This window comes from Larus michahellis, chromosome 1 (assembly GCF_964199755.1).
Source record: "Larus michahellis chromosome 1, bLarMic1.1, whole genome shotgun sequence".
Taxonomy (NCBI): domain Eukaryota; kingdom Metazoa; phylum Chordata; class Aves; order Charadriiformes; family Laridae; genus Larus; species Larus michahellis.
The window spans coordinates 193,141,874-193,169,291 of NC_133896.1; the positions used below are offsets into that span (position 1 = coordinate 193,141,874).

General features: G+C 46.4%; 1 protein-coding gene across 2 annotated transcripts; it reads right to left on the minus strand.

Annotated features, from left to right (window-relative positions):
* Positions 1-637: 637 nt before the first annotated feature.
* TMEM272 (transmembrane protein 272) lies at positions 638-27,299 on the minus strand. Of its 2 annotated transcripts, XM_074566472.1 has the most exons (5): positions 26,958-27,299; positions 23,379-23,458; positions 15,819-15,878; positions 7,200-7,282; positions 638-3,210 (listed from the first exon to the last, which is right to left on the minus strand). In XM_074566472.1, the coding sequence occupies exons 2-5, from the start codon at positions 23,434-23,436 to the stop codon at positions 2,848-2,850; spliced, it is 564 nt and encodes a 187-aa protein (XP_074422573.1). In that variant the 5' UTR covers positions 23,437-23,458; positions 26,958-27,299; the 3' UTR covers positions 638-2,847. The 2 variants fall into 2 exon arrangements, with proteins under 2 accessions (XP_074422573.1, XP_074422583.1); XM_074566482.1 differs by lacking the exons at positions 7,200-7,282; positions 15,819-15,878; positions 26,958-27,299 and having other exon boundaries at positions 644-3,210.
* Positions 27,300-27,418: the final 119 nt, after the last annotated feature.

Below are 27,418 nucleotides of genomic sequence, written 5' to 3' on the forward strand. Positions count from 1 at the left end.
ATTTTGTTTACTCTGTATAACTTCAAACTATTTCACAAATGCCTTTTTCTTCGTAAATACCTCCTTTATCATTTTGCATTTGTGCCAACCAGGTACTGAACACTGGCACTGTGATTTGGCAGCACTTTCCCAAGATGTCAGTGAATGCACTGTGTTCTCATCCCTAAAGAATTAAGCCTCCATGGTGGACTGTGGAGAATTAGTCCGTCTAACCCTCCTGTGAATGAGACATAGGCCTCAGGCTTACTGTTGTGTGGCTGAAGTTTGATAAATCATTGCACATCTGCTGAGCTGCTGTAACTATGCTCACACAGGCACAGAGAAGACGCAAGGCAATGTGACTTAGCTTACATCTCTTCTCCTCCGGGCTGGGCTAAAATCACCTCATATTTGCTCAGATAGGAGCGCACGCACCATCACTTGCTGCAAGGTCACTGGATGTGCAGCGGCATGAGAATCAATTCAGACTTAATCAGGAGTATGAGCCCTTAATTCTTTGTCATCAAGAATGATTCTAGCAGCGTTTTGCTAGAACAGGGAAGTTTGTGCTGGAATTCTGTGGGTGGAATGTACGTAGCGTCTTTCTTCTTAAATTTATTTTGCGTTATCAACTGAGTATAATTTTCTTTTTTTTTTTATGCCAGTTCCAAGCTTTTGGGTAAAGTTCATGTGTAATGATAAACAGCTGCTTTGTTGCATTCGAGTGATGGATGGAGTTATGCCTTCTTAAAGACTTTGGCATCTTAATGAATGAAAGATGCTCTCCACTGAAGGTAAAATCACTTACACCAGTTCAGAACTGAATACTGAAATCCAGGAGCCCAGGTGCTGAGCCAGTGAAGTATTTGGGGTGGGAAGGAGGAATTCTAGCATTCCACCATTGGCAGCAGTTGTGTTTCAGAAGTGTGTAGTACCTTTAGAGAGGCAGTGGAGAGCGTGGGCTGGAGCAGCTCTTGGGAAAACACAACCTGTGATTTCTCCCAGACATGATCTGAGGCCCACGAATAAAAGGAGAGATTTGCATTGGTCATATGCAACCGTGCATGGCCTAAGTCAGCCAGCAGTGTTAGTAATTGCCATTCCATGGGTTTTTGAGCAGGGACAGCCTGACTGTGATTTCTCCTGAGTGGCTGCTGCAGAGCAGGGGAATGCTACACTGATGCTGCCATCTTGTCAGATTATTTCACCCTTTATCCTACCTTCTTTCTAAGATTGGTTTTCTGGAAATGAACAATTCTTACAGCCAGGGCCTGAATTAAAATCATTATGAACCAAATGCACCCTTAGTTATCTATACAATAGCCCCTGAGATAAATGTTCGTGGTTGAAGACAGGTGGTTCCCACAGATGTTACGCTGTGTTCAGCCTCCGTCCCAGGAAGGATGGTTGAGCGGAGCCGGTTCAGCTGTGGCATATTGTTGAGGTTCTTTTACAGATGTCACCCTTCCACAGGCATAGTATAACTCTTTTAGGTTTCTCTAAAACATAGGTTTCAGCTGTGTGGGTTTTAATAGAAAAAATACCCAAAACGAACATCCTCTTCCTGTGCCTGGGGCCACCCTCGTGCTTATCGAGAGGGGAACCCCTCCGTTTTGACCATATTAGCAGAGGTGCATAAAGCAAAAGCAGAAAGAGCACTTTTACACTGCATTCATCAACACATGAAAAAACAATCTACCAGGACTGGTTATGGGCTTGTTCCACTACATGTCACAAAACAATTGTCTCTGTGCATGCTGGTGCTTTTAAAGCTGACACTGCTCTTGGCTTAAAAGCTCTTCGCATTACATCTGTCCATTAAGTATAGATTTCAGTATGTACAGCACCAAGGTGAACAAATCAAATGTACACTCACACCACAACCAGAGAACTGCTGTAGTGAACACATCCTCCTGAAATTCTCACATCCCTGCCTTATCATCATTTTATATTTAAAATACCAACATAACATCATCAGTTTTTCTATGAACTTGATCACAGTGGTTTGATAACCATCTTTGTGTTGGTGTGGTGCTGACAAATTGCTGCTGTACAAAAAGTAGAGGAGTCTCCCCAGACTGGGGAATGCTGGGCCCTGGTTAAAGCACTGATCTGATACTCAGTAGCTCAGTTCCTTGTTCTGCCGAGGACTTGCAAAGTGGCTGTGGCTCAGTTTGGATGTATTGGATATGTGTGGATATATTCAGACTGTTTTAGCACCAAAGTTAGTTACAGATGCTTTCTAATCCAAGTTCAGAAGAGACCTGGGGGTCATATTCAGGCTGCCTTTTATACATGCTTGTATTGCTATCGTAGCTACTTACTGGCTGGTCTAACAGTGGCCTGAATAGCTCTCTGGTGAGCATCTAAGTTAGTCAAAGTCCATGCGCCATGCAAAGTGGTCTGAATACAGCCCTTTATCTCGTTGTCTCAGCTCCCTCGTCTGTAATGCAGGGACAGTAACATACCTCAGCAAGGCTACAGAGATGTTCAGATCCCAGCGAAGTGGACAACATGGCTTCTTTTATAGGCGAAGATGTATTATGCTGAAATAACACAAGGGGCCCTGGTTTTAGAGGAGTTTGCCATCTGCAAGAGCTTACTCCAAATAGAATATCCAACAGTTAAAAAAGGGATGTAGAAGTTAGCAAGAGCACACCGTGGCATCTGTAGCAGCAGTTTTACATTGACTATGCTGTATTCCAGCTTAGCTATTTCCAGATGGCACTGTATTTTACAATTTCCTCTTGCAGTTGACTGCTATCATACATATATATAGTACAACAAAGATGTACACAAGAGTGAATTATTGCCTGTCCTTTGTTGTACACTCTTTCCCAAACATCTGGGGCTTCATTTATGTGGCATTTAGTCTTCCTCAGAGGAGTATCTTTGCCTGGAAAAACAATATATGCAGCAGCTACAAAAGATAAGGAGAAAGAGAACAGTATGGCTAATTATGAGAACACCAACAGCAAAAATGTACAGGGTTTTGTCACAGTAATCCTGAGGCTGATGGAAAGGTGGGATGAAATTTGGCAGGTACACAGAAAAAACCCAGTAGTTCCCAAGAATGAACCAGAGAAAGAGGAAAAGGCTGAGGGTTAGATGGATGTAGTACTTGTGAGCATTCTGCCTCCAGGGATATTCGTCGTCGTCATCATCATCAATCACAACGGACTTGGAAAGCAGCTGCCTCATCCTGGTTGAGTCGTACAGCAGGAGAGTCACCTGGAGGCATTGGGGGAGAAAAGGGAATAAATAAATTGTCTGCGGAAAGTCTGAACACCTTCTGGCCACTGCCAGCCTTTGGGCCAAATTAAACTTGGGTGTGGTAAAATCATGTAAAAGAAAGCTGAGGAGCCACAAATGAGGCAGATCCTGCTGGAAAATAATGCATTTTTCCCCCTACAGTTTATTCACCAGGGAGATTTAGGCCAGACATGGGAAAAAACTTGCCAATGGTAAGGATGGAAAGGCACGAGAACAGATTGTGTAGGGAGATGGCAGCAGCTCCCACGCTGGAGACTTTTAAGAACAGATTAGACTAACTGCTAAATGACTTAAGTAGAGTAGTTCCTGCCTTGTAGTGGGTGGATTTGTCTCTCCTAAGTCTATTTTCCATGGCTTTATAGGTGAATCAGCTTAAATAAAATTATGAAGGATCTAGACTTCGACCTAAACCCCAAATAAATTGCTTCAGATACTTGGAATGATTCTGTCAAGTTTTTTTTTCAGTTAAGCATAATTTTCTCAGATTGCTCCATTCCTGCCTTCAATCAGAACCGGCAGAGAAGAAGATGGAATACCGTGATAACGTGAGGTTAGGAAGGTCTGGTCTGCAGGGAAATGCAGTAGGACTCATCAGCAATGCTTAGAAGATGTCTAGCTTAGCCTTAGCAATGCAAAGTATGTAGGTAGGTTGACTGCAGTGTAGAGAAGCTTTCAAATTTCTGTCCCCTAAATGACTTTCTTAATTTTAGTAGATTTATAGCAGAGGTATATACAGGGCCCAACAAAGATTTGGGCCAAATGTTGTGAAACCTGTTATCTTGCTACACCTGAAACACTTGGCCCAGTCCGCAAGGCACTAGCTGTTGTAATTGCAACTCCTCTTTTTGGGTACTCAGGTTCCCGTGCAAGCGTCCCTGTAGCGAGCTGTGTCTTTGGGAAAGGGACTCTAAGAAACCAACTGAGCAGGAACCTGCCTTGGCCAACCAGGAATGAAATTCAGAGGGAAAGGTAAAAGATGTAGATTTATAAGTGGCTATGGGGAGGGACGTTGTGTCCAAGCCGTGTTCTCTTTCCCAGAGTTATATTCTGTGCTCATTTTTCTGCTTGAAATGAAAGAGGAGAGCACCCCTTGTTTTACGCTCTCCCTTCTCCATTAGTCAGTGATTAATGGTGAGAACACTGCCTAAGGAAAACCCGTTTGAGTATGTGTTCTGCCTCCTTCAGATTTTAGTCCATGTGCCCCATTTCCTGGAGGCAGGGCTTAGCAAGAGGATCCAGCACATCCTGGGAAGAGGATTCTCTTTGTCTTCCCTGTAAAACTGTTCAATTACATATAAAGGATGAAATTGTTGTTCACAAAACCAGCTGTTTTTCTAGCCCAGATGTTGGTGCCAGTTTGTAAGAAACAGAGATCCAAGTCCCAGCACCAAGATAGGCAAAAAATGGTGTTTCCACTGGATGTCTCACATCCAGCTGAGCACTCAAACTGGTAGGCTTATTCAAACCAGCAGAGCGTCTTCTCAGGTGAACGTTTATTTTAGACAGGCTCATGACACACAGGAGGGGTAAACCTCCCTGGCCAGTGGATCTGGAGTTTCCACATGGGGGCCTGTGGCTTGATCTGAAGCTCTGTGCAGCTCTTTGGCTTTGAGGTGAGCTCAGCCCATAGGCAACTGCCTGTACTCAAGCTTCACCAAGCTCAGCGATGGGAATGGGGTTAAATGACAGAGGAGCATTGGTTTTGAGGAAGTCAGAGAAACCTCCCAGGTGGATTTATGAGTCTCAACTGCATCTAACCAGTTCATTTAATTCTTAAGGGTATTACCTTGCCAAGCTGTGACTGAAGCAAATTCTAGCAGTTGCTCACATTGTTAATAACTTCTGAATATGCATTTATGGAGCAGCTTGACATGAATTCAGCGGGCCTCTGTGGATGCTGTAGAATGGTTCCATTGCCTTGGTGAACATCGGTAGGTTACCACTGCCTTTTAAAAGACTGGAGGTGGTAAAGAAAGAGATGACGAGCCTACAGATCTGTACAGATCTGGGCCAGAATGACTTGCCATTAAATTATGTCCATCACAGGACAGCGTTCATTCAGACTTCATCCAATATCCATTATCTGACCTTTTAACTCTCAGAGGTCAAGCAAAGGTACTGCTCAGTGAAGTCGGCGCAGTCTGATGAACGTAAGAGAGGGCAGAGTTGAGACAGGCGGAATTTGGCTGCAGATCAAGCACTATGAGATGATACATGAGTTAGGCCAATCAAATTCTGACCAAATGTATTGCCATACTGCAAAATAGGCAATCCTGCTGTCAATTGAAGCCAAATTATTTGACATCAGCAGGAATATCAACTGACCCACTTACCATCTTATTTAGGGTGAGAAAAACTGATTTTAAACCAGAAATAGCTAAGAAACAGTCAACGTTTTTGATGGAGGCATAAATTAATTAGCATGAAAATTTCCTTTCAGTTCTGTTCTATTCTTTTCTAAACTATTATTAAATGAACCTTTGATTATATGGATAAGTCCACTGGTGTGATGGAATGACTAAGCATTTGCCAGTAGAACTCATAGCATAACAAATTCCTTATAACAAGATTAAGCACTTGCTTTTTTTTCTCCATTTACTTATTTACTGAGCAAAGGTCCTCAGGGGGATGATGCGTATCCCAGTGATGTACTGCGGTTTGGTTACCACTGTGAAGGAGTGCAAGGGATGCAGAGACCTGCAGAGGAATATTCTTTCCCCTTTCTGTCGATTCTGGCAAAGAAAAGGGGCTAGAAACTTCATCAGAGGGGAACGTAGCTAGCTCCTGTCTGCAGCATCTGCTGGCTGCAATATGCAGTGCTGTCAAGTTGGAGACTAGCAGGTTCCCTGTCAAGGGACAGGCTGCCTGTACTGAAACATTAGGCCACAACCTGTCAGGTCTGCTCTGCCAGTGCCGGGCTCCTGGAAAGCAGCTGGGTTGCTGCTGCCCCATTAGCTATGGTAGGACAGCCAATGCTACCAGTACAGATGTTCCCTCCAGAAGCAGCACTTGCTGTTCTTAGCCCTTTGTGCCCCCGTGGTGTGGTTCCAAAGCTTTCCCTTCAGCTCTTCCCCTTTTCATTCCTTTGGCAGGAACATCATCAGGATGGCAAAAAACAGTTTTCTTAATCCTGCTGAGAAGCCTTACGGTAGCTTTGCAGTTTGTTGTGACAAGCCTCTTCGTGCCCACTAGAAGCCAGTTAACACTGTCTGCAAGGGGACTGTCAGAACAGGACGATCCTTCACCCTAGAGTCAACGCAGAGTTATGGCTTTATAGTGACCAGGGTGTAACACAGATATGGGGTTGTCTCTGCTTGTCAAGCAGCCAGGCTCTGGCTCAGTGAAGATATAAGTGAGCACAGTCCACTGGAAGACAGGTAGCTGTGGTTAGAAAATGCTGTGCTAGATTAATAAGCCCTGCTGTGATGCAAGGGTATATTTACTCTGGAAGGAAGCCATGCTGCTGCATAGTCATTGCTTCTGGCCAGGTCAGAGTGGGAATAAATTGAAATTGTGAAGGACTATCTACAAACACCTGTAGTTTTATAGCATTGCCAAAGCTAGGGGAGTAACTTCACTTTTAGTCCAGCCTGTGTGCCTGAAAATGAAGGAGAAAGGTCTAGCAGGCTTGGAAGACTGTGGAAATAAACCCCCATTTACCACAGGCATCCATGTTATGTAGTCATTTCCCTCAGTAGGGATGGTAGCACAGATGCTGTGATGTAGGAGAAAGTCACACCACAATGTGTGGGACAATGCTGGAGGCTGAACTCATTAGTGTCTCACTTGACTGATGGGTGCTTTAGGTGCTGGAACAAGCACAGTTCAGTCCTGATAGCTCTCTTCAGTACTGCATGCTCATAGCTGTCTGGAGCCATCATTACGTCTTAACTAGCAAGTCAAAGTCTAGGCACACAAAAATATTTCACACACAGAAGGCACATTACCTTTAAGCTGCCAATCACGCCACCCACCAACAGATATAATGGAATTAGTGGCTGAACTGGGCAATCTTCCAAAAACTTCATTCCTGAACAGCAAAAATTAATGTTTGTTATCTCAAGTGATCAAACAGTGCAACAAGCTGTACAGTGAAAGGTAAAGATACTGTAAGTGAAGTGTAATGCTTAGACCCAAGACTTGTATCCAGTGTCTATTGACATGGGGGCTGAATTAAAAGGGGTTTGCATCTGCCGCTACATGAGTGAGGGCCAGGAACAAGCGAAAGGCAGGAGAAGGAAGAGGGAGAGCAAAGGTGACAACAGCATTACTGTTGATCTGGCATTACTGATCGGAGCCATGTACACAGGTCATTAGCTTCAGCCACTGCATCTTTGTTAAATGAACTGGACAGGAAATTTTCATCAGCAGTAGAAAATTCATTGAAAATCAAAACCGTTTGTGTAAAGAAGACATTCTAATAAGCTTCTCCCAGGCCTTTCCTGCTCCTTAGCTCTCGTAAGTGTACCAAGTTCCCGAGTTAGATGCCTCGAAGCTTGGGACCCAGCACCCATGGGTGCGCCTGGAACCATTTTAGCTTCCCAGGCAGCTGGAACCACAAAAGCTCAAGTTTCCAGGCTGTTTGGGTTGCTGGAGGCTAAAAGCATTGGTTGTTATGGAGCCAAGGATCCTGGCAACCCTCAAATATACTGCTAGAAAGAGAAAGCTGGGTAAGTTTTAGGGAAGGGAGTGTATGACAGTATAAGGATGTTGCTGGCAGTAGACACTGAAGCTTGTGATACAGGTCTGTGGCAGAGAGACTCATCTGTCCAAATATAGATGTCTGCAATGCAGGCACCCATATCTGAACTAGTTTCCTAGACTCTCTTTATAGTCAATAGTGAGAAATAGACACTTGTAAAATTCAATTCATCTCATCCTAAGACAGGCATTTAAAATAGGTCAGATGAGTTGGGCCCTGAAAGTGTGTCTTTCTCTCCATGGCTATACAAGGAATCTGGACAGCCAGCTGTAGATATCTAAAGTTAGCCGAGATGAATCCCCTGCCCAAGTCTCTTACCCAGTGGCATCTTTAGTCAGTTTTAAACCGTTCATTACACTATAATTTTATTGTTATTGATCCCATGTTTCAGGACTTCTACTGATCAGTTGCAAAGGACAGAAAGGATTTTCTCTTTTCTTCTTGTTGTATAAGTCATTTTCAAGGAGAAATTTTGGCTTTTCTCTGAATAATTGGGGCTACCTAGATGCAGGATACTGAAAGCAATGTGGTGGTCTTAGTGCTAAACATCTCTCAGGTGGAACATCTTGTCTCCATGTTCACAACTACACTGAAGGAGGAATCGGGAAAGAACTAGTGGTTTGAGATTGGGGGGGGGGGGGTTGCCACCTTCTGTAGCTGTAATCTTCTTTATCTTATCAATTTGCCCACCAAATCCACAGCTATTGCTGGTCCAGAACATTGCTGGTGTCCTGAACCTCTCCTGTGCTCTTTGCGTAGCATAATACAGGTGTTCTGGTGTAGATCTTACATTAGCCATAGGATACGAGGCAGTATCTTGTGATCTGCTGTGTGTAAGGGCTATGGAATCCAGAGGACTCTTCTACACTAAGTATTTATTACCAGCCTTCTCTTAATTGAAAAGGGCTGGACTTAGACTGATTTGGACTCTCTCCCTTTTTGTCCCCTATTGCAAGGCTGTAATTTTTTTGTCCATTTTCCCACTATGTAACACTGAGACCTGCACAGACTCCCAACTTTACAGGGGTGGGCAGCAGGGAAATCGTCACAAATTATATCATTTTCAGAAAGCAGCTGCCAGGGTTTTCAGAGTCCTTGGCCCTGTAATAACTGGCCACAACAGCAGCTGGCCAGGGATCTCAGGGAATGTGTTTCAGTTTAGGAACCTAGGCAATTGCTATTTCCAGTGTGTTACTGAGATTTTGATTTGAGGCCAAAACAAAATAATCAAGAAAACACGCCATTATTTTTTTTTTCATGGAGCTATGATTCTGTTTCCCAGACAAATCTATTTTGGAGTCCTTTCATATATCTAATATGACAGCAGTCCGTCTTGGGAAGGATTTGAATGACAGGCAGTTGTACTTTGTAGGTTTTGGGAGAATATTGAAGGCAAATATGACAGCAGAAGAGGAGGTCAAAGGGGGTAATACAGTTGTAACTTAAAAGATACAGCACTAAGGGTGAATAGGAAATATGGACTGACGTTTGACGGATAGGCACTGATATTTGTTACAGTGAAATCTAGGCACACACATCACTGCCAATCAATTCACACATAGCACGTGCCTGATTTATTTGGGAACACAAAAACTAGCAGGAGAGCATCAGTGCTAGCTCTTCCTTCCTATGACCACCAGATATGTTTTCCTTTGACTGTTAATGATGGGTTATATGGACCATGAGAAATCAAAGCTCTGCACCTAGTGCAATGCACCCTGCAAGCCAGAGCAATCTGTGGTTCAGAGTGAAGAGCAATTGAACCTCACCACGACACAGACCAGCGCATGAGTCCAAATGAATAAACCAGCAACCTTTGCAAGATCAGACACAGCAAGGATGTCCAACAGCTTCCACCGTGTCCAAAGGAAAAAAAAGAGATGGGAGTCTTGGGAAGGCAGAGATACTTGCACATTTTACCTCCTGGCTACCACAGAACAACACTGCGGTGGGATCCAGGACACAAAGTCCAGGCAAGTGGAAAGAGGACTCGTGAGCGATCAGGATATGAGCTTCTCTGAGGACACTGTCTTGGGCAGTGTTGTGGCATGGCCTACAACAGTTCACTACTAACCAAGTGTCCTTGTGACTCATGATTATCCATGAGATGAGGGGCCAATACAGCACTGGGCTCATTTTAGCTGCTTTGCTCTTCTGAGGTAGCTGAAAATGGCTAAAATGTATCCCATAGTAAAGGAGGTCTCCTGTATAGCATGGCTAATCTGGTGTCTGGTGCCCGCTCCTCACCTTCAGGGAAAAAGACCGGCCTGGCTAAACAGGAAGCTAGTGTTGCAACTTAGGGGAAAAAAAGAGGATTTATGGCCTTTGGAAGGAAGGGCAGGCCACTCAAGAGGACTACAAAGAGGTAGTGAAGCTATATAGGGAAAAAATCAGGAGGGCCAAAGCCCAGCTAGAACTAAACCTGGCTTCTGTTGTCAAGGACAACAAAAAAAGTTTCTACAAATATATTAGCAATAAAAAGAAGACTAAGGATAATCTCTGTCCTCTAGTAGATGGGGCCGGCAACATAGTGACCAAGGATGAGGAAAAGGCTGAGGTACTTAATGCCGTCTTTGCCTCAGCCTTCAGCAGTAGGACCAGTTGTTCCCTGAGTACCCAGAGCCCTGAGCTAGAAGACAGGGATGGGGAGCAGAATGAAGCCCCTGTAATCCAAAGGGAAACGGTGAGGGACCTGCTTCAGCACCTGGAGGTGCACAAATCCATGGTTCCGGATGGGATCCACCCAAGGGTACTGAAGGAGCTGGCACAAGTGCTCACCAGGCCACTTTGCATCATTTATGAGCAGTCCTGGATAACCGGGGAGGTCCCAGCTGACTGGAGGTTGGCAAATGTGACACCCATCCACAAGAAGGGCCGGAAGGAGGATCCGGGGAACTACAGGCCAGTCAGTCTGACCTTGGTGCCTGGGAAGGTCATGGAACAGATCCTCCTCAGTGCCATTACACGGCACATGCAGGAGAACAGGGTGATCAGGCCCAGTCAGCATGGGTTTGTGAAAGGCAGGTCATGCCTGTCAAACCTGATCTCCTTCTATGATAAGGTGACCCACTTAGTGGATGAGGGAAAAGCTGTGGATGTTGTCTACCTGGATTTTTGCAAAGCTTTTGACACTGTTTCCCACAGCATGCTCCTGGAGAAACTGGCTGCTCATGGCCTGGACAGGTGTACTCTTCGCTGGGTACAAAACTGGCTGGATGGCCGTGCCCAGAGAGTGGTGGTAAATGGAGTTAAATCCAGTTGGTGTCCGGTCACAAGTGGTGTCCCCCAGGGCTCGGTGCTGGGGCCGGTTCTCTTTAATATCTTTATCAATGATCTAGATGCGGGGATTGAATGCACCCTCAGTAAGTTCGCAGATGACACTAAACCAGGCAGGCATGTTGATCTGCTTGAGGGGAGGTTGGCTCTGCAGAGGGATCTGGACAGGCTGGACCGATGGGCTGAGGCCAATGGTATGAGGTTCAACAAGGCAAAATGCCAGGTCCTGCACTTGGGTCACAACAACCCCATGCAGCGCTACAGGATTGGGGCAGAGTGGCTGGAAAGCTGCCCAGCAGAAAAGGACCTGGGGGTTTGGTGGACAGCCAGCTGAATATGAGCCAGCAGTGTGCCCAGGTGGCCAGGGCGGCCAACAGCATCCTAGCCTGTATCAGGAATAGCATGGTGAGCCGGACTAGGGAAGTGATCATCCCCCTGTACTCGGCACTGCTGAGGCCCCACCTCGAGTACTGCGTTCAGTTTTGGGCCCCTCTGTACAAGAGGGACATTGAGGTGTTGGAGCATGTCCAGAGAAGGGCTACAAAGCTGGTGAGGGGTCTGGAGGACAAACCTTATGAAGAACGACTGAGGGAGCTGGGGTTGTTTAGCCTGGAGAAGAGGAGGCTGAGGGGAGACCTTATCACCCTCTACAACTACCTGAAAGGAGGTTGTAGAGAGATGGGGGCTGACCTCTTCTCCCTGGTGACAAGTGATAGGACAAGAGGAAACGGGTTCAAGTTATGTCATGGGAGGTTTAGATTGGATATTAGGAAACATTTTTTCACTGAAAGGGTTACTAAACATTGGAATAGGCTGCCCAGGGAGGTGGTGGATTCACCATCCCTGGAGGTGTTTAAAAAAAGGGTAGATGGGGCACTTAGGGACATGGTTTACAAGTGGCTTTTGTCAGGGTAGGTTAAAGGTTGGACTTGATGATCTTAAAGGTCCTTTCCAACCTCAGCAATTCTATGATTCTATGATTCTCTTCTAGTAGGAGGCAGAGGACACAACATGCCAGGCCATTTTCAGTTGTTCCTAGTGGATGACTGCAGCTGCCATCACTTAGCGCAGACCTCAGTTGGGACCCAGAGTGTGGGCTTTACACTAGGATCTGGATGCTGCAGAGGATTTATCTCAAAGTAATTGCTACTGGGAGTCATTTTATCAGAAAGCATATCAGCAAATCAGCGGAAACTCACAGAAATGAGTGAGTGGCTGAAGGACTGAAATGCAAGGAGACATTATGTTAACAACAGTCGCTAAAGAACAAGACTGGCTCCCACGTGAAGGGACAGAGTATGAGAACAGGCTTCAGACAGCTACCGGGAGCACTTGAGAGTTGAGGAATTATTTGGTGTAGATATGAGCATGAGCAGTAGTACTGGGTTAAATCTAAACAGGGGAAAATTTTAGACTGCCTATTGAGAAAACGATGTCATCAGCTTTCAAATGCGATTTAGCTACCCCTGGGGAACACTGTGTATAAAGGCAGTCTGGACAATGTACAAAAATGTGTTATTGGGAGCAATCCTTCACTGTCCCGGAAACTAAAAGAAATTCTCAGAAAAAGTTTATAAGGTCCTTCCATAGCTCGCTCTATTTTTTGAGTGTTAAGTGAAAAAAAGGGGATCATCTTTGCAAGTAAAATTTAGAAAGCTGCTAAACAATCTGTGGCTTAAATGATGTCACAAGTCTGGAGCCTGGAAAATTTGCTGAGTCCTTTTCATATGTCTTGACTTATACTGTGATTTACAGTACTCCCAAATTTTAGAAGTGTCTAATATTAGTGTGTAATTATTACCAGAGCTACCAGTTATTCATCTCTGAGTTTTAACAAATATTATTATAATTTATTTGTTAACATCTGAAAATATCTCACAGTTTTCCTCTGCAGAAAGCAAGAGCCAAAATGACTGGAGGCACATCAGCAAGTTATTCTCTGAGATCGTGGTAACAGAATGTTATCAGAAAATCAGAGGCTTTTTCTTGCATAATAAATATCTGTATTTTCCTTGACATTTCATTTTCCTAAAAATGCCTTTGCAGATATGTAGCTGCAGGAAACCAATATCCTCTGACAACACTATATTACGGTGACATTATCTCTTAATTTCACTAAATTGTGAAAAAAAAAAGGGCTCTATATCTGATGCAGGAGATACCCAGAGCTCCAGGCTAATATCTTACCGTATACTTTCCAATTCTCACTGATCTTAAAGATATTATGAAATATTCCTAGGAAATTATATGTGTAAGTGGTCAGATTCCAGTCCTGGATTCACTTCCAGAAGGCTGGCTGTTAATATGCATGCAAGCCGTACCACACTTTGAATTATACTTTCCCACCCCTATTCCACAGCTCAGGCATATTCAGCCTGGGGAAAAGCTAAAATCCTCTTAAGGGATAAATAGCAATTTTAAGTCATGGATAAGCATAAGAGCCTAAGTGTTGAGATGTAACAGTTCAGTCCATTTCCCTACTTTCTAATTGCTCCTTAATCCCTCATTAGAACTCCCTAATTCCTAATTAGGATGTCCTAATCAGAATCCTACCACAGTCATCACTGGTACTTGGAAGGCCCCAGATAAAGGAAGCTGCATCAACCTTTAGCTGAACAATTTTTTTATGGGTTTGGCCAACTATACATGCCAACAGGCTAGGTGTCCCGACTCCCTTAAAAGTCATTTCATCTCAACGCAGACACTTAAAAGAGGGTATGGGACTTTCATTGTCAGAAACACCCTTTTCTCTTAACTGCCTGCAAAGGCAACTCATGGCACTTAGCTTAGTTACAGATGCGGACAGTCCACATCTAGGTGGGATGCATCTTGCCCACAGCATCTGCACATAGAGTTCATTTATATAATGATAGAATGGTTCGGGTTGGAAGGGACCTTAAAGTTCATTTCCAACCCCCTGCCATGGGCAGGGACACCCCCCACTAGGCCAGGTTGCTCAGAGCCCCATCCAGCCTGGCCTTGAACCGTCTTTCGTTTGCACCATCTTCCATGAATAACGAGGCAGAAGGTGAGCAATTTCTCAAGGACACCCATCTGGAATGATTGTGAGGGCTTTTAAGGACGGAACTTAAAATTCAAAGTGATCTGGATACACTGGAAAAAGACATCCAAAATCTGCAAGATGACAACCGATAAAGCGGAATAGCCGATAAACCGTGTATAGGAGAGAAAACTTCAATGTAAATAAAAAATGAGAAATGTCTGATAGGGAGCAGCACTGCCAAAAACCATCTGGGTTTACAATGTACCATAAACTAAATTGGAGCCAATGAGTTGATGCAGAGAGAGCGTCTTTCATTTTGAGGTGGGTTTACAGGAATCCTGCACGTTAAACAGAGGAGCTAATTATTCTGCACTGCTCATTGCTCAGGTCTCAGCTGGAGTCCTGTGTTCCATCTTTTTGGTTTTTAGGCGGGGAGTGGGGGGTAGGGGGGTGGGCAGAATAGTTACATTGGCCAGAGGCCAAAGGAGGGAGGCAAAAATGTAAAAAAAAAAAGCCACAGAAGCAGCGACCTGTGAGGTCAGGATGAAAGAAGTAGGTTTTTGAGATCTCTGGAAAAAAAGAGAAGGTGGAGTGGGGTTATAATAGCAGCCTTCAAACAGTTCAAAGGTTCTCTTGGGTAGGATGGTGACCAATCTGTCTTTGTGACCACGGTGGGTAGGACAGGCTGTAATCTGTTTAATTTGCCATAGGGAAGATTTAGGTTGGATATGGGGAAAAATATTTTGTCTGTGAGAGCAATAAAATGCTGAAATAGGCTCCTTGGGAAGCCGTGGAATTTCCTTGAGCAAGGGCAAGTCAGACATCTGTCAGGGATGCCATGAGCATGCGAGCCTGTCTGAAAGCGGAGGAGGGCTGGTGTCTCTACCGGTGTTTCTCAAGTGGGGGTTGCAACCCATGTGGAGGATGTGAAAGGCCCAAAGGGAGTAATGAAGTCTTAGAAAATGCTCAGTTTTTTAAAAAAAAATAAATTAAAACTTCTATGTTAATGGTAAGGAAAAGGTGGTGGTTAAGGAATGAAGAGCCTTATGCGGTTTAAAAAATGTATAAAATTCTGCAGCTCAAAGGATTTTCCTTTCCTTTCTTAAATATTTGATCTTGAAATGCTACTCACAAATCCAGCCTTTGGGGGGTTATACAGAGACAGATCAGCCAAAAACCAGGTCTCACTTTCAAAAAGGTGGAGAAATAGCAGCCTAGATCATCTCTTCTTCCCTTCCAGCCCTGCGCTTCTAAGATTTTTGCAGTGTAGTTAATGCAGAGGGATCCTGATTAATGAAATCTTCTCATATGTCAGCTTCTAAGCTTCCTCCCACAGATGGAGCCCTGTATTAAGGTAAGACACACTGGAGGGGTATTTAAGACAAATAGGGTCAGAATTCAAGCACTGCTTCCTCCCTGCCATGCAGTGTGGGCTGGGATTCTGTTGAAGCTAAAGTACCGACACACAGGCTTAACAGTTGGAAACTTCTAAATTTTCAAACTCCTTACTCCCACCAGATGTGTTAACCTGCCACACAGTGCTGGGAATTTCCTTTTTTTAAATTGCTTTAGCAGTCAACTCACCTGTAAAAGTCATGGAGAGTGGTAAGGCAAGGAAAGCGAGGAGCCCAAATATAAAGCATGCTGTGAATAAGAAAAGAAAGAGAGCGTTATGGGGGCTGGTTGAAGTTTAGAGACCAGAGATTCCATCCAATGCTTTACAGATGCTGTTTATCCATAAAGTTGCGTAGCAAGAAATGCAGCGCACTCAATGGGGTGGGAATATCTCATTTATGGTGCAGCGTTTGAGATGATGAAACCAGCAAGTGGTTTATCACTTTCCCAGAGCTCGAGCTTTCATTTTTTAACTCACATGTTGTTAGGCCTTGCATCAGGAGAAAAGCAGTGAGAGGCACAAACTGCTTTTGTTGCTGTTACTTCTAGCTGTCTTATTGCAAGGGCAAGGACTCAGCCACTGCTGGCTTAGCCTGCATCAGCTTCAGAGGCACTGCCAGGTGACTGTGCAGTAACAAGTAACTTTGCATCAGCTTATCCATGGCAACTGATGAGCAGTATCTGTTTGCTAAGCAAATAGCAGCTTTAATGCCATTGCACTTAGTTTTCACTGATAGCTAAATAAACTGTCTTTGTTGCAGATGTGGATAGTTTCTGGCTGGTCTAACCCAGCTTAGCTGATGAACACAAAGGCAGCAGCCCCGCGGCAAGGAGTGGGACTTGTCATTGGGATAGATCAGCTTAAGCTGCATGGAAGGATGCTCTTAGGGGTGCACATAGACTGTTCCTGCAGATGAGTGGATCTGAGGTGCTTAGTTACTCTCCAGAGAGCTGCTGGTGTATCTGAGCCCTGATATTTTCCCAGCACAGCCTGATGCTGCAGAGGATGAATGCTTACCTATGCAGAAAGTGAGAAACAATAGCGTCGAGAACACTGTGAGCAGCCCGTCTTATAAGAGCCGTCACCTCTGTGCCTAATCGTGAACACTTGGCAATATTAAAGTGAAACGCTGCCCTGCAAAATGAGAGTAAAATGTAATGAGGACATTCTGTGGCGAGCATCCCTGCAGAGCGCTTCTGCAAATGGCTCAATCTGCAAGTGGATGCCTAAGGAGGCAAAAGGGCAGTAAGCGGAGGTGGGCATAGATTGCAGAGGGACTGAGAAGAGCATGGGTGAGGAAAGGAGTAGGATGTCTCCTTGGAGGCTTATGAAAAGAATCTTGGAGCAAGCCTTTGGGGTTGGTTTGGGACCAGCCCATCCCCAGGCAAACTGTGTCACGCGGTTCCCTGTGCCAGAAGACTGTGACCTTTGCGAGGCGAATGGCGTCCTTCTCGCCGCGCAGGAGCGGGGACACTGCCAGCACCCTGCGTACAGTGCTGCTCTGGGAAACTCTGCAGCGCTGCCAAAACATTGCCACCTCAGGGCATCTCAGAGGAAAAGGGAAACATCCTTGCCTCCATTTTACAGAAGGAGAAACTGAGACAGAGGACACAGGAGCGGCATCAACATTCAGGGCAGAGCCACCAGGCTTTCTAACTCACAGACAGTTTTCATGGGAACACACCATCCCCCACACACTGCTTGTGTTTTCTCCGCAGAGAACGAGGATCTTACACTTCAGTGCTGGAGAGACATCTCTCTCAGAAGTAGCATGTTTGTTATCTCTATGAATTGGTAGAGACTGAAGATATTCTGAGATGAAGAAAGCACTTCTGTTCCTTTGTGCGACCCCCTCCTCCTCTCCCCGACGGCCGGTCTCTCTCTCTCACACATTTTTGCTCAGGCGCTCCTATCTCTTGAATGCTGCACAGTACAGAAATTCTTCCTCTGCTTGAATAGCGTCCTACACTTGACTAAGCTCTTTCAAACACTGGCAGGCTCTCATTAGAACAACTCCGCCTAGAGCCTCCCTTTTCACCACATGTCACATTTCACGCTAGGTCCTCTTGCCGTTACGTGATCTAGACTATTATTTTCACATTTGGAAGCATTGGTATTGTAGCTGAGTTGGGCTTGCAACACACTTAGGAACATCACCTGCAAATAGTGCCCACGGCCTGGGCAACTCATTTATCTGGTGTCGTAGTGAGTGCAGTTCAGGTCTGCAGGAGCTGCATCGACTGCCTGGTGTAAGTCCTGCCATCACGGCACCGCTCTTGGAGCAGCATCACCCCTCTGCCCAGGGTTTCATAGCCACCTCCTGCTTCTGCCCTTGCTGCACGGGCAAGATGTCAGGAGCCTGTTAGGAGGAGGCATCATGTCATTTCTTAATCATGCAGCGCATGGTCTGTCTGACCCCTGGGGAGGGACGCTGCGGTGAGCTCTGTAAAAGGCTCGGGGGGGGGGCCACGTATGCATGGGGCTGCGCATCTGGCACACAGGTGTCCGTGTTTGCTTGTGTCTAGCCTCTACCCGATAGCTTGATTTTGGAGGGGAGAAATGGGAGGTAGGGACCACTCGGAGCTCAAGAGAAAAAGATAATGGTTCATTAATTCCCCTCCCAAAGCAGTCGCTGGGAATGTATTTGCTCATTATCTCCCCATTCAGCTACAGCCTCTTAGGTCTCGAATTGGAGGGGCAGATGCATAGTCTGGGAAGGCTTCCAGATCCATGTTTAACAAAGTGAGACTCTCAACAATTGACTACACAACTGGCAGGGCTCTCCCGGTGCCGCTAGCAACACTAAAGACTCTTTTCCCCAAAATGTGTGGGGTTTTCACAGAAACGCTGCTCAGTTCAGGACACGCGCGCTCTCTGCCTGCATTTGTCTGGGTTGTGCTGCCCCGTTCTGGTCCAAAGACAAATTGCTCAAGAAATTGGTATGTGCCGCAGGGCCGCACAGCTCTGCAGAGAGGACGCTGCTATCTATCTGTGCAGTTCCACATGTGGGGCTTGTGATATTTTTAAGTCGGTGATATTGCCTCACAGGCTGGTCAGAGAAGCCCCTGGACCCATTCCTAGAAAAAGTAGCAAAAAAGGACTGGTGGTGTCTAAAAACACAACCGGGTGAGGGAAGTGTTTCCAGGCATGGCTCAGGAGGACATCTGCTCCGCAAAGCTGGTGTCAGGTCATCAGGCAGGATGCTCCCGAGCTCTGCACTGCCAGGGCAGCGCGTGGTGGGGCACTGGTAAAGTCCTGCTTTGGGAGGCATTAGTGAAGGAGTCCTAACGTGCCAGGAAATGGGCGGAGAGCTCATGTCTGGGATCATAAAAGAGGAAGAGGAGAGCAAGTAGCTGTATATCTTGCACGTTCCTTGAAATCTGTGGGCACCAAAATCAGATCAGTGGGTGCAGGTTTTGTGTCTCTTGCCCAGCAGGACAGTCAGCTGATATGAATCTGCTATTTTGCCGAGTTACTCCTGCCAGGGTCTCCCCACAGAAGTAAATGAATTTGAAATCGCCGTTAACATTATGGCTGTACGTCATGGTCTCTCTTCTATCGGACGCCTGAGCCGTGACATCTTCCATAGCCATGTCCCTGCACTGCCGCTCTGCTCCCCTCCCTCTGCTACTCCCTTCGTCTCCATCCCCAGTTATGTGCCTGGCCTCGGGGCACGCAGCAGGTGACTTGTCCTTTGGCATGTGGGATGGATCTGGAGGCGGGATTGGACGTGACACCAATTCACCTCCAGGCTCCTCAGACTTCATTTTGCTGCCATGATTTTTCCACGCACTTGGAAGTTTCAAATCAGCTCATGCTGTCCCTGTTTACTTTGAAGACAGGGAAAAGTTTCTTTCTTTTCAGGTAAGAAGAGTTCTCACGGGATTTTCAGAAGTGATTTATGAGTATAAATCTCAACCTACCCACTCTTCTTCAGTAGTATGCTAATACAGCTGTAGTGCAACCTACTCAGTAGAGTGTGTGACAAGCTCTCTGATAATAAATACAGTAATAAATGAAGTGTTGTGTACATTTCCAACACTCCCAAATGCTGTTTGTTCTATAGCCTGTCAGGTTCCTGATAAAAAAGGATTTTTATTTTGTTTTAAAATGAGATGGTACCAGCTTCCAAACAAATTCTGCAGTTACCCCAGGATTTATCTTCATGAGCAAGCTGAGGAGCAAAACTCCAGGTGTAATCTCGCAGTACTCCCTTTAGGTGCCCCGTGGGAACTGTGCTCCGAAGGGGGCTGACTCTCAGCAGTCTGGATGTGAGCAAATTCGGGTCAGTTGGCCCCAGCCCTGGGACTGATCATGCCCTGAGGCAGATGCAGATGGTAGTGCAAGCAAGTGCTTAGCAAGGAGTGTCACGGTGTGCTGTACAGCAGCATGGACACCAGCGGTGTAACAGGCTGGGGTGCAGATGGGTAGCGGATATTTTCATCCGCGTTTTATTCCTTCACAGTATCTGCAGGAGTCCTCTGCAGTATTGACAGGGACTTGGAGAAAAGAAAGGATGCAGGGTGTGCGGGTGCTACAGTGGCAAAGCAAATCTCAATGGATCTCTCTGGGGAACCAGCTCCAGCAAGATCATACGTTTTACAGACCAGGGATGAGTCTGCCTGTGGGTTTGGTAATCGTGGATACTGCGTGTCCTCCTGGGCTTTTGAGAGACAGGAAAATGTCACTGTATCAGATGGGGTATGCAGAAAAGACTTGAATGAGCTAACTTTGAAGGAAAATAATTAAATCTGTTCAGCTTGGCTAGCCAATGGCCAAATGAGAGAAAATCACAGCAAGGTTTGAGCACTCAAAAATGGACCTGTGAGTGATCCAAAGAGCTATGAAGGTAGAGACCTGAGATGAACTTGAGCAGAAACAAAGATCTCTCTGTCAATGAGGTTAAGTGCCATAGCAAGGAGATTTATTGACGGAATAGTATCTTGGGACAAATGGCAGGAATCCCACCCTTAGGGTGATTTAATCCCTTGACCAAACTAGATACTCATCAGCTGGAAGATTCAGTGTAAGGAACAGCCATTCCCATGGAGGTCTCCAGTCCCGTGCAAAGCCACCGTAGGAGGCAGGGGAAGTGTGATAAAACTGACTTGCAGACCAAATCCAAGCTCAGGGCCACCAGGTGTTTGCTGCAGGCCATTGCTGTTTGCTTAGGCAAGGTTGTGTTACTGTGAAATAGTACTTTGGTACCCAGATAAGTTATGCCAGCGTCACACCACCTAAAATTTAAGTTCCAGGTTCCAGCACTGACACCAGCAATGCAGCAATGCTGCTCATCAGAAATGGTGTAGAATAAGGAGGTGCCAGTAATCTGGGAATATTCAAGATGGGGAGGACATAGATGCAGATGCAGATGTAGATGGAGATGTAGTTGTAGATGTAGATGTAGGTGATTTGGGGGTTAGGCAATATTGCAGAGCCACTTGTCTGAATTTTATGCCATGTCTCTAGCTACTGAACTACACTTATGCCATGGTCTAAGTACTGGATTTGGCCCCTTGTGATTAATTCCCAGATGTACTTTTAAAACAAGATTTAGGCATTACATAAAGATCACATAAAGATCCACCAGTTTGCTTGGCAATAGACCCAGAGTAGTGGATTAGCTTTCTTTTTTTTTTTATCATTTAGTTAAAGACTGCCCTAATGTTCTGAACTTAAATTTCTGTACCAAGAATGAAAAGAATTCAAATTACGCTGCACAGGTAGGTTGCCTCTTCGGAGTAATTTAAATATCAGGAGACCATAGGTACAAATGTGGGGCTGTGCTGAAACGCTCTTGGAAAAATATACACAGGATGATGAGAAAAAGTGAAGTTAAGTGTCGCTGCAATTCAGGAGGGTTTGCATTTTAATGAACAGAAAATCAATTTTGGACGCACTAGCTGATCCATAGCTAAAGCTGAGCTGATTTTGAACGTAAATGTAATGAAAGCCTAAAGAAAATGAGTTTCCTGGAATGGTGTTTCTGAGTTGCCTTACTCATGGGTAACTTTGTGGGTTCGCAAGAGGGTGCTCCTGGTGTAAGCGAGCATAGATGAGATCGGAACTAATCCCTTTCTTTCAAAAAAAAAAATTCAGAAAGATCATTTATTTTTTCTGTCATCATTAAAGTCCCAGTGGTGATTTAATACCAACCGGGAACACTGACATTTTGCTTGTAACAGGTAGGAACAAAAATAATAGAAAATACCACTTTTGCCTTTTTTTAATTGTGATATTCACCAAGGGGCCAAACGCCACCTGCACGTCCTTTCTGTAGGGTGTGAGGGAGCCCACGTCAGCCCGGTCCTGCTCCAAGGGGCTCGTCTGGTCATGCTCCTCACCCCTCAGTGTTCATCACTCTCCGGCCCTCGTTTCCCCTGTGGCAATGACGAGCATGGAAAAGCGTGCCAGAAAATGTCCTCTCCTTCCCTGTCTGTGCTGGGTTCCTGTGGGTGGGCCTGGTTTGAACCCAGGCCAGGGCTGTCTGTCGCCCTGGCTTGGTTTTCTCTGAAGGGTTGTAAGGCAGCAAGGAGTTAAGGGGCTTAATCATTAATAAAAGTTCGTTGTGAACTTTGAGAGCCTTTCAAGTGGAGCCAAAAGCTGCAATATAAAAGACCCCAAGGTAACAGCCCTGGACTGGAAATGCAGCAATTAGTGTGGGTGAAGTATCAATTATGATGAGTGGTCAAGGGGCTTTCTTCTTCTCATATTTGAGTGGAATTAGAAATTGCTCCTGCCTGGAAGTGAAAGCAAAAGGCACTTGCAACTCGGAGTGAAAAGGAGACGCAGTCAGCGGGAGTCAGCTGCTTTAAAACCCTTGGATTTTAAGCTCCTGCCAAGGATACTGCTTCCCTGGTCTTACAAAAAGCCACCCCTGAAGCGTGTTTGTCCTGTGCCTCTCTGCTCAGCTTGCAGGGCCCCCAGCCCAGGTCAGCTTTCTGCTGGGTTGCTCCTCTGAGAGAAAACCGGGCTGGTCACCCAGCCCAGGAGCTGTTGGCTCCTTACACCCCTCCGTGTCCTCCACCCTGGGTGGGACGGACCAGCTGCTTTAAAGCCTGAGCGAGCCCAGGCTGTCATGTGAAGACCTCCATTCAGATAACTCATGCTTCCTACCCACAACATGTGGCCGCTTAGGAGGGCTACCCGTGCCTGCAGTGGCCATTGTGCCAGGGGCTGGGCAAGTGGAGGGAAGGAGACCCTGCTCCAGCTGCCTCTGAGTGAAAGGGCGGGGGGGGGGCTATCCTGACCATACCCTGTCACCGACCTCGTGTCCCCGTGTCAGCACACAAGCTGGCAGCACTTTTGCTTTGCAGGAATTGCTGCTGGGGGAGTTTGTTCCCAGGCTGGCTGCGCTGCCCTTTCCCAGGTGGTTTCCCCTGCAGATACTTCTGCGGAACTACATGTAAGGTACCACTTGAAACAGGAGACAGACACATTATATTGCGTAGGTGGTCTGCTGCAGCCCATATTTAGGTATTTGGTGGTGTTTGTATTTGTTTGAAATTTTACACTGGTCTGCTACAATCCAAATACTGCGACAAGCAGGTGCTGTCAGGATAGAGTTACTGTTGTGCGCTCCATCCAAAATTGCCTAGGAAAGGAAATACCTCAGAAAGGAGGGAAGAAAAGGAAACTTCAGTGGAAAATTCAGGTGGGACTTGGTATCGTCTTAATTCCTTTATATACCCGGTCTAGTGGCAGGGCTGCTTAAATACAGAAGGCGATTACTACCAGAACTGCCTTACCATTGCTGGCAATTTTCGATATGCACCGGTGGCAGGCTTTCTCCAGGCCGGCAGTCATCGTGAAGAGCCTTTTGGGGTGTCTGTGGGGATACAGAAATGAACATGGTTATGAAAAGTGTCTTTAACTTACTAAATATCTTGACTCAGGGTCACTCACACACTTCGTCAGGCTTTCACTAGCCTCAAAAAACTCAAATTATCCACAGATCCAGGCAGCAGCCATCAGAGTGGGCATACTCAGGGCCAGGTGTGTCCTCCAGCAGCTTTGGGCTTTCCTGCTGGTGATGCTGGAGCTTTGGGGTCACAGCAAGGCTGGGGGAGAAGTACTAACATCATCTTCCTGAAAAATGTAAAAGGTTCTATCTTGGCTTTGATTGGGATTAGGGCAGGAGAAAGTGCATTTAACTCTTCTGAGAAAACCCAGTGAAACGGGTAAGATTCACTACACAAACCTTTGCAAAAATTATGTAGTGAGTGAAAATGAATTAAAGAAAAGGGGAGGATGAAAATAGTGTTAAGATCAAGGAGGATTCTGAAGAGGAATATAGGATAAAAACTGCAAACCACAGGGAGCCCAGAACAAGATGCCTTTGATAAAAAAGTGGCTGGATGAGAAAGTAGCTCTTTGTAAAGAAGAATTTTTACGAGGTGGGGTGAGGGATGAGCAAGCAGCTAGGCATCCAAGGCCTGGACGTCAGACAGCACCAGACACTTGAGTAGCATCCAGCGTCAATGGGAGCGCGGAAGGCTCACACACACACTCACACACGCACGCACTCCAAGCCTCAGCCCCTGGCCAGGGTCACCACAGGTCTACCACCAACACCAACTGTGTGTGGAGAAGGCCGGGATGGGGGAAGCTGCATTTCTGCACATACCTCAAATTAGCTTCCTTAAGTTTCTTAATGATTAAAGAGCAACATTTCAAGCTTAGCCTCATTCTATTCTAAGCTGACATGAAACCCACCCTGGTGAGATTTCTCACCACGCAATGCTGAGCCCAACCTGACCACAGGGCTCCAAATGTGTGTTGAAGATAAAGACAGGCTTGTACCACCCAACCGATATGTGGCCGTACCCGCCTCCGTAGCTTGTCCAAGCCCTACCAGACATGGCTGAGCGGAGCTGGATGTCTCCTGGGAGCCTGCGTTCTCCTGCAAACCCAGAGACCCATGAGCTACAGCCGCACAGGGCCTTCTGCTGCCGTGGGGAATGGGATGGGGTTTGCTCCTTGCACGTTGGCGTTGCAGTTTCTATTTCCTGGCGGTGACGGCAGTGATAGAGGCAGGTCTGGCTCTACCTGTTGGTGAGCAGCCAAGCAAGTAGCAGGGACTGAGGCTTTTGCGGACATCCCACCGGGTCAGTAACCCATGCTGAGACACTTGCGTGTAGCACCCACCCACCAACATATATATCCAGGTTTCTAGTGTGCATCATCACATCAGGCATCTCATGAGTTTTAGCTCTCCTTCTCCAGCCCTCATCTTCATACTGTGTCACAAGCCCCATTTGATGGGTGTTGCTGCTGTAATAAACCTTGCAAATCCCAGTGGACATCCCCACCAATACTGAACAATGGACCGGAATGGAGATTACATACGAGTGCCTGACCTCTGGGGAGTGCATACGTCCCATTCCGGCCACCAAACCTTCTTCAGGAGAACAAATACTGTGCCTTTGGGCTGCAACTATTGACAAATATTTTAAGGAAGGAAATGAGCACTGTTGCATGCTCAGGGAAAACAGAAAAGAGGAAGGGAAACTGGTAGTTTCCACAACCAAACAGCGCATTAGTTTTAAACTTAAAAACTTTTGGTGCAGATTTGTTCCTAGAAAGTGCAGAAGCAGGCGTTCATTTTGAGTATGCCGTTGGCTGCTGACAAATATATTCTAAATTACCCAGAGATCAGTAATATTAGCCTTTATATAAATATTCATGACTAGAATTACTTTTATAGCAGTAATGCTTGCAGAAACCATGTTAACAAAACCAATGACATATTAAAAATTGGTTGAATACCAAATTATCTTGAGCAGAATTGCATGTAGCTGGGAGTGCTGTAGTTCCATAAGCAGGGGGTAAAACATATGTTTTGTCTAAATTTACTGCTATTTTACACTAAAGGAAAAAAGACAAACTGAAGGAGGACTCGGTATCTGGGAACGTGTCACCATCTAGTGATGGAGCCCAGAAATGACTGTGAGTCAGAGTTCTGTGTGTGGCGTTTTAACAGGTGAGAAAAAGAAAGCAAATTCTTGATAACTGCACACAAAACGTGTTCACACAAGGACACAACACACATAACCACCAGGCGACGGTTTCAGTCCTTCCGCAGACATTGGCTTTGACTCCCTCAGAGAGGTCATTATGTTTGCTGGATAAATAGGTGTTGCCCCTTTCCCCCAGCCCTTCGGTGATTCTGCAGAAGCTGCTGTGGGTGTTAAAGATGAATATTTTCCTGTGTGCCAATGCACGAGGGTGCTAAAGTGCTATTCAGCAGCCAGGCTGCTGGGGAACGGTTTTGTTCCCCAGCTGAAATGGGGAAACGATCCCTGAAACTCTGAGCTGGGAAAATCACACGCAAAATGGAAAACTCAGCCACAACTAGGAAAAAAAAAAGTTAAAGACCAAAGCTAACTTCTAGACCTCCTCCCATTAGTCCTTCCCCGGGGCCATTCCCCCCGGGTGAAGGGACCTGCTCTTGTGTTACAAGGGCCAGCCAGGGGGGGGACGAGTTTCTGAGCCCCTTGCAGGAGGCTGGGGCCTCTCCACACAGACGCTTTTCAGGGTGGCGGGTGGCAACGCAGCCACAGCATCCCTGTGCCTCCCCCAGCCTGTCCACCACTTCCCCCTTCAGTGGCCTCTCCGCCAGTGGCTGGTGGCCAGGTTTGCCCCAGAGTGCTGGCTGCTGCCCGCCTGGCACTCGCACTGTGTCCCACATTGCTGCCTTCTGTTGTAACTCCGTTCCTTGTCCCTGACAAGCGGCAGTGATAAGTCTCCGTAGCGCAGACCCTCTATCCCACTTTCTTTGTTATTTCACCCACTTTTAGCTTTGAACTATTCTTCTGGTCATTATTCTCACCCTAAATGTTTAGGTAACATGAGCCAAAAGAAGAGGAGCAGTGACGGACTGGTGCATCCCTGACCCACGGAGAAGCCGAAAGGCATCTTCACCCTGGCCCCACCATACCTTAGCCCAAACAAGAGCCACCTCCACGCTTGCCCTACGGTGTTCGGTCTTCTCAAACTGAGCTCTGCCCTCTCCCAGCTTCAGGTGCCCCACTCTGCGCTGGTGAACGGAGCAGGCAGAGTCGCTGGGGCTTCCTAAGACCCCAGTTCCCACTCAATGGCTCCCGACTGCTGGGGAGTCCTGCTGGGACACAGTAGGTGCACGCAGGCCAACAAGTCCCTCCGGACCAGCCTAAAGACTGCTAGAGGGCATGATTTCTTTTTATTTTTCTAAAATATTCAGAACAAAGTTCTCTTCCAGAGCTGATTTCTTCCTAACAAACCACAAAGCCCCACCACGCTGGCTTTTATCCCGGCACATCGTCCGCTTCCCAGCAAACCCCTCTTACCTGAGAGTGCCGTGGGTGCCGAATCCGTTTACTTGCGTGCGTGGGAGACCGGGCAGGGGAACTGCAAAATCCAGCCTCCAGTGAAAGCCAGCTGGGATGGTCCCCTCCGGTGGGACCCCAGAGCCGCGCTTGGCTCCCCGGGACCCTGCCCGCGGGTGGTGAGGCACGGGAAGGGGGCTCAGTTGCCTTTATTCCTTCTGGCCAGCCGCTCGCACACCTCTCGGCAGCGGCACCGTGGGAGCTGTGGGATGCGGGAGCGCTTGGCGGCAGAGCCCATCCTCATTAGTTTCCCCACTCCCACGGCTGGCTGGAGCCACAGCCCACCCTGCGCCGTTTCAGGGTGTCAGCAGGGGGAGGCAAAGGACCCTACACATCTGTGACTGTTCCGGAGGGGGGAGGAAAAAAAAAAAAAAAAAAAAAAAAAGACATTTCCCTCGCAAAGTCTTTTATTAGAAAAAATA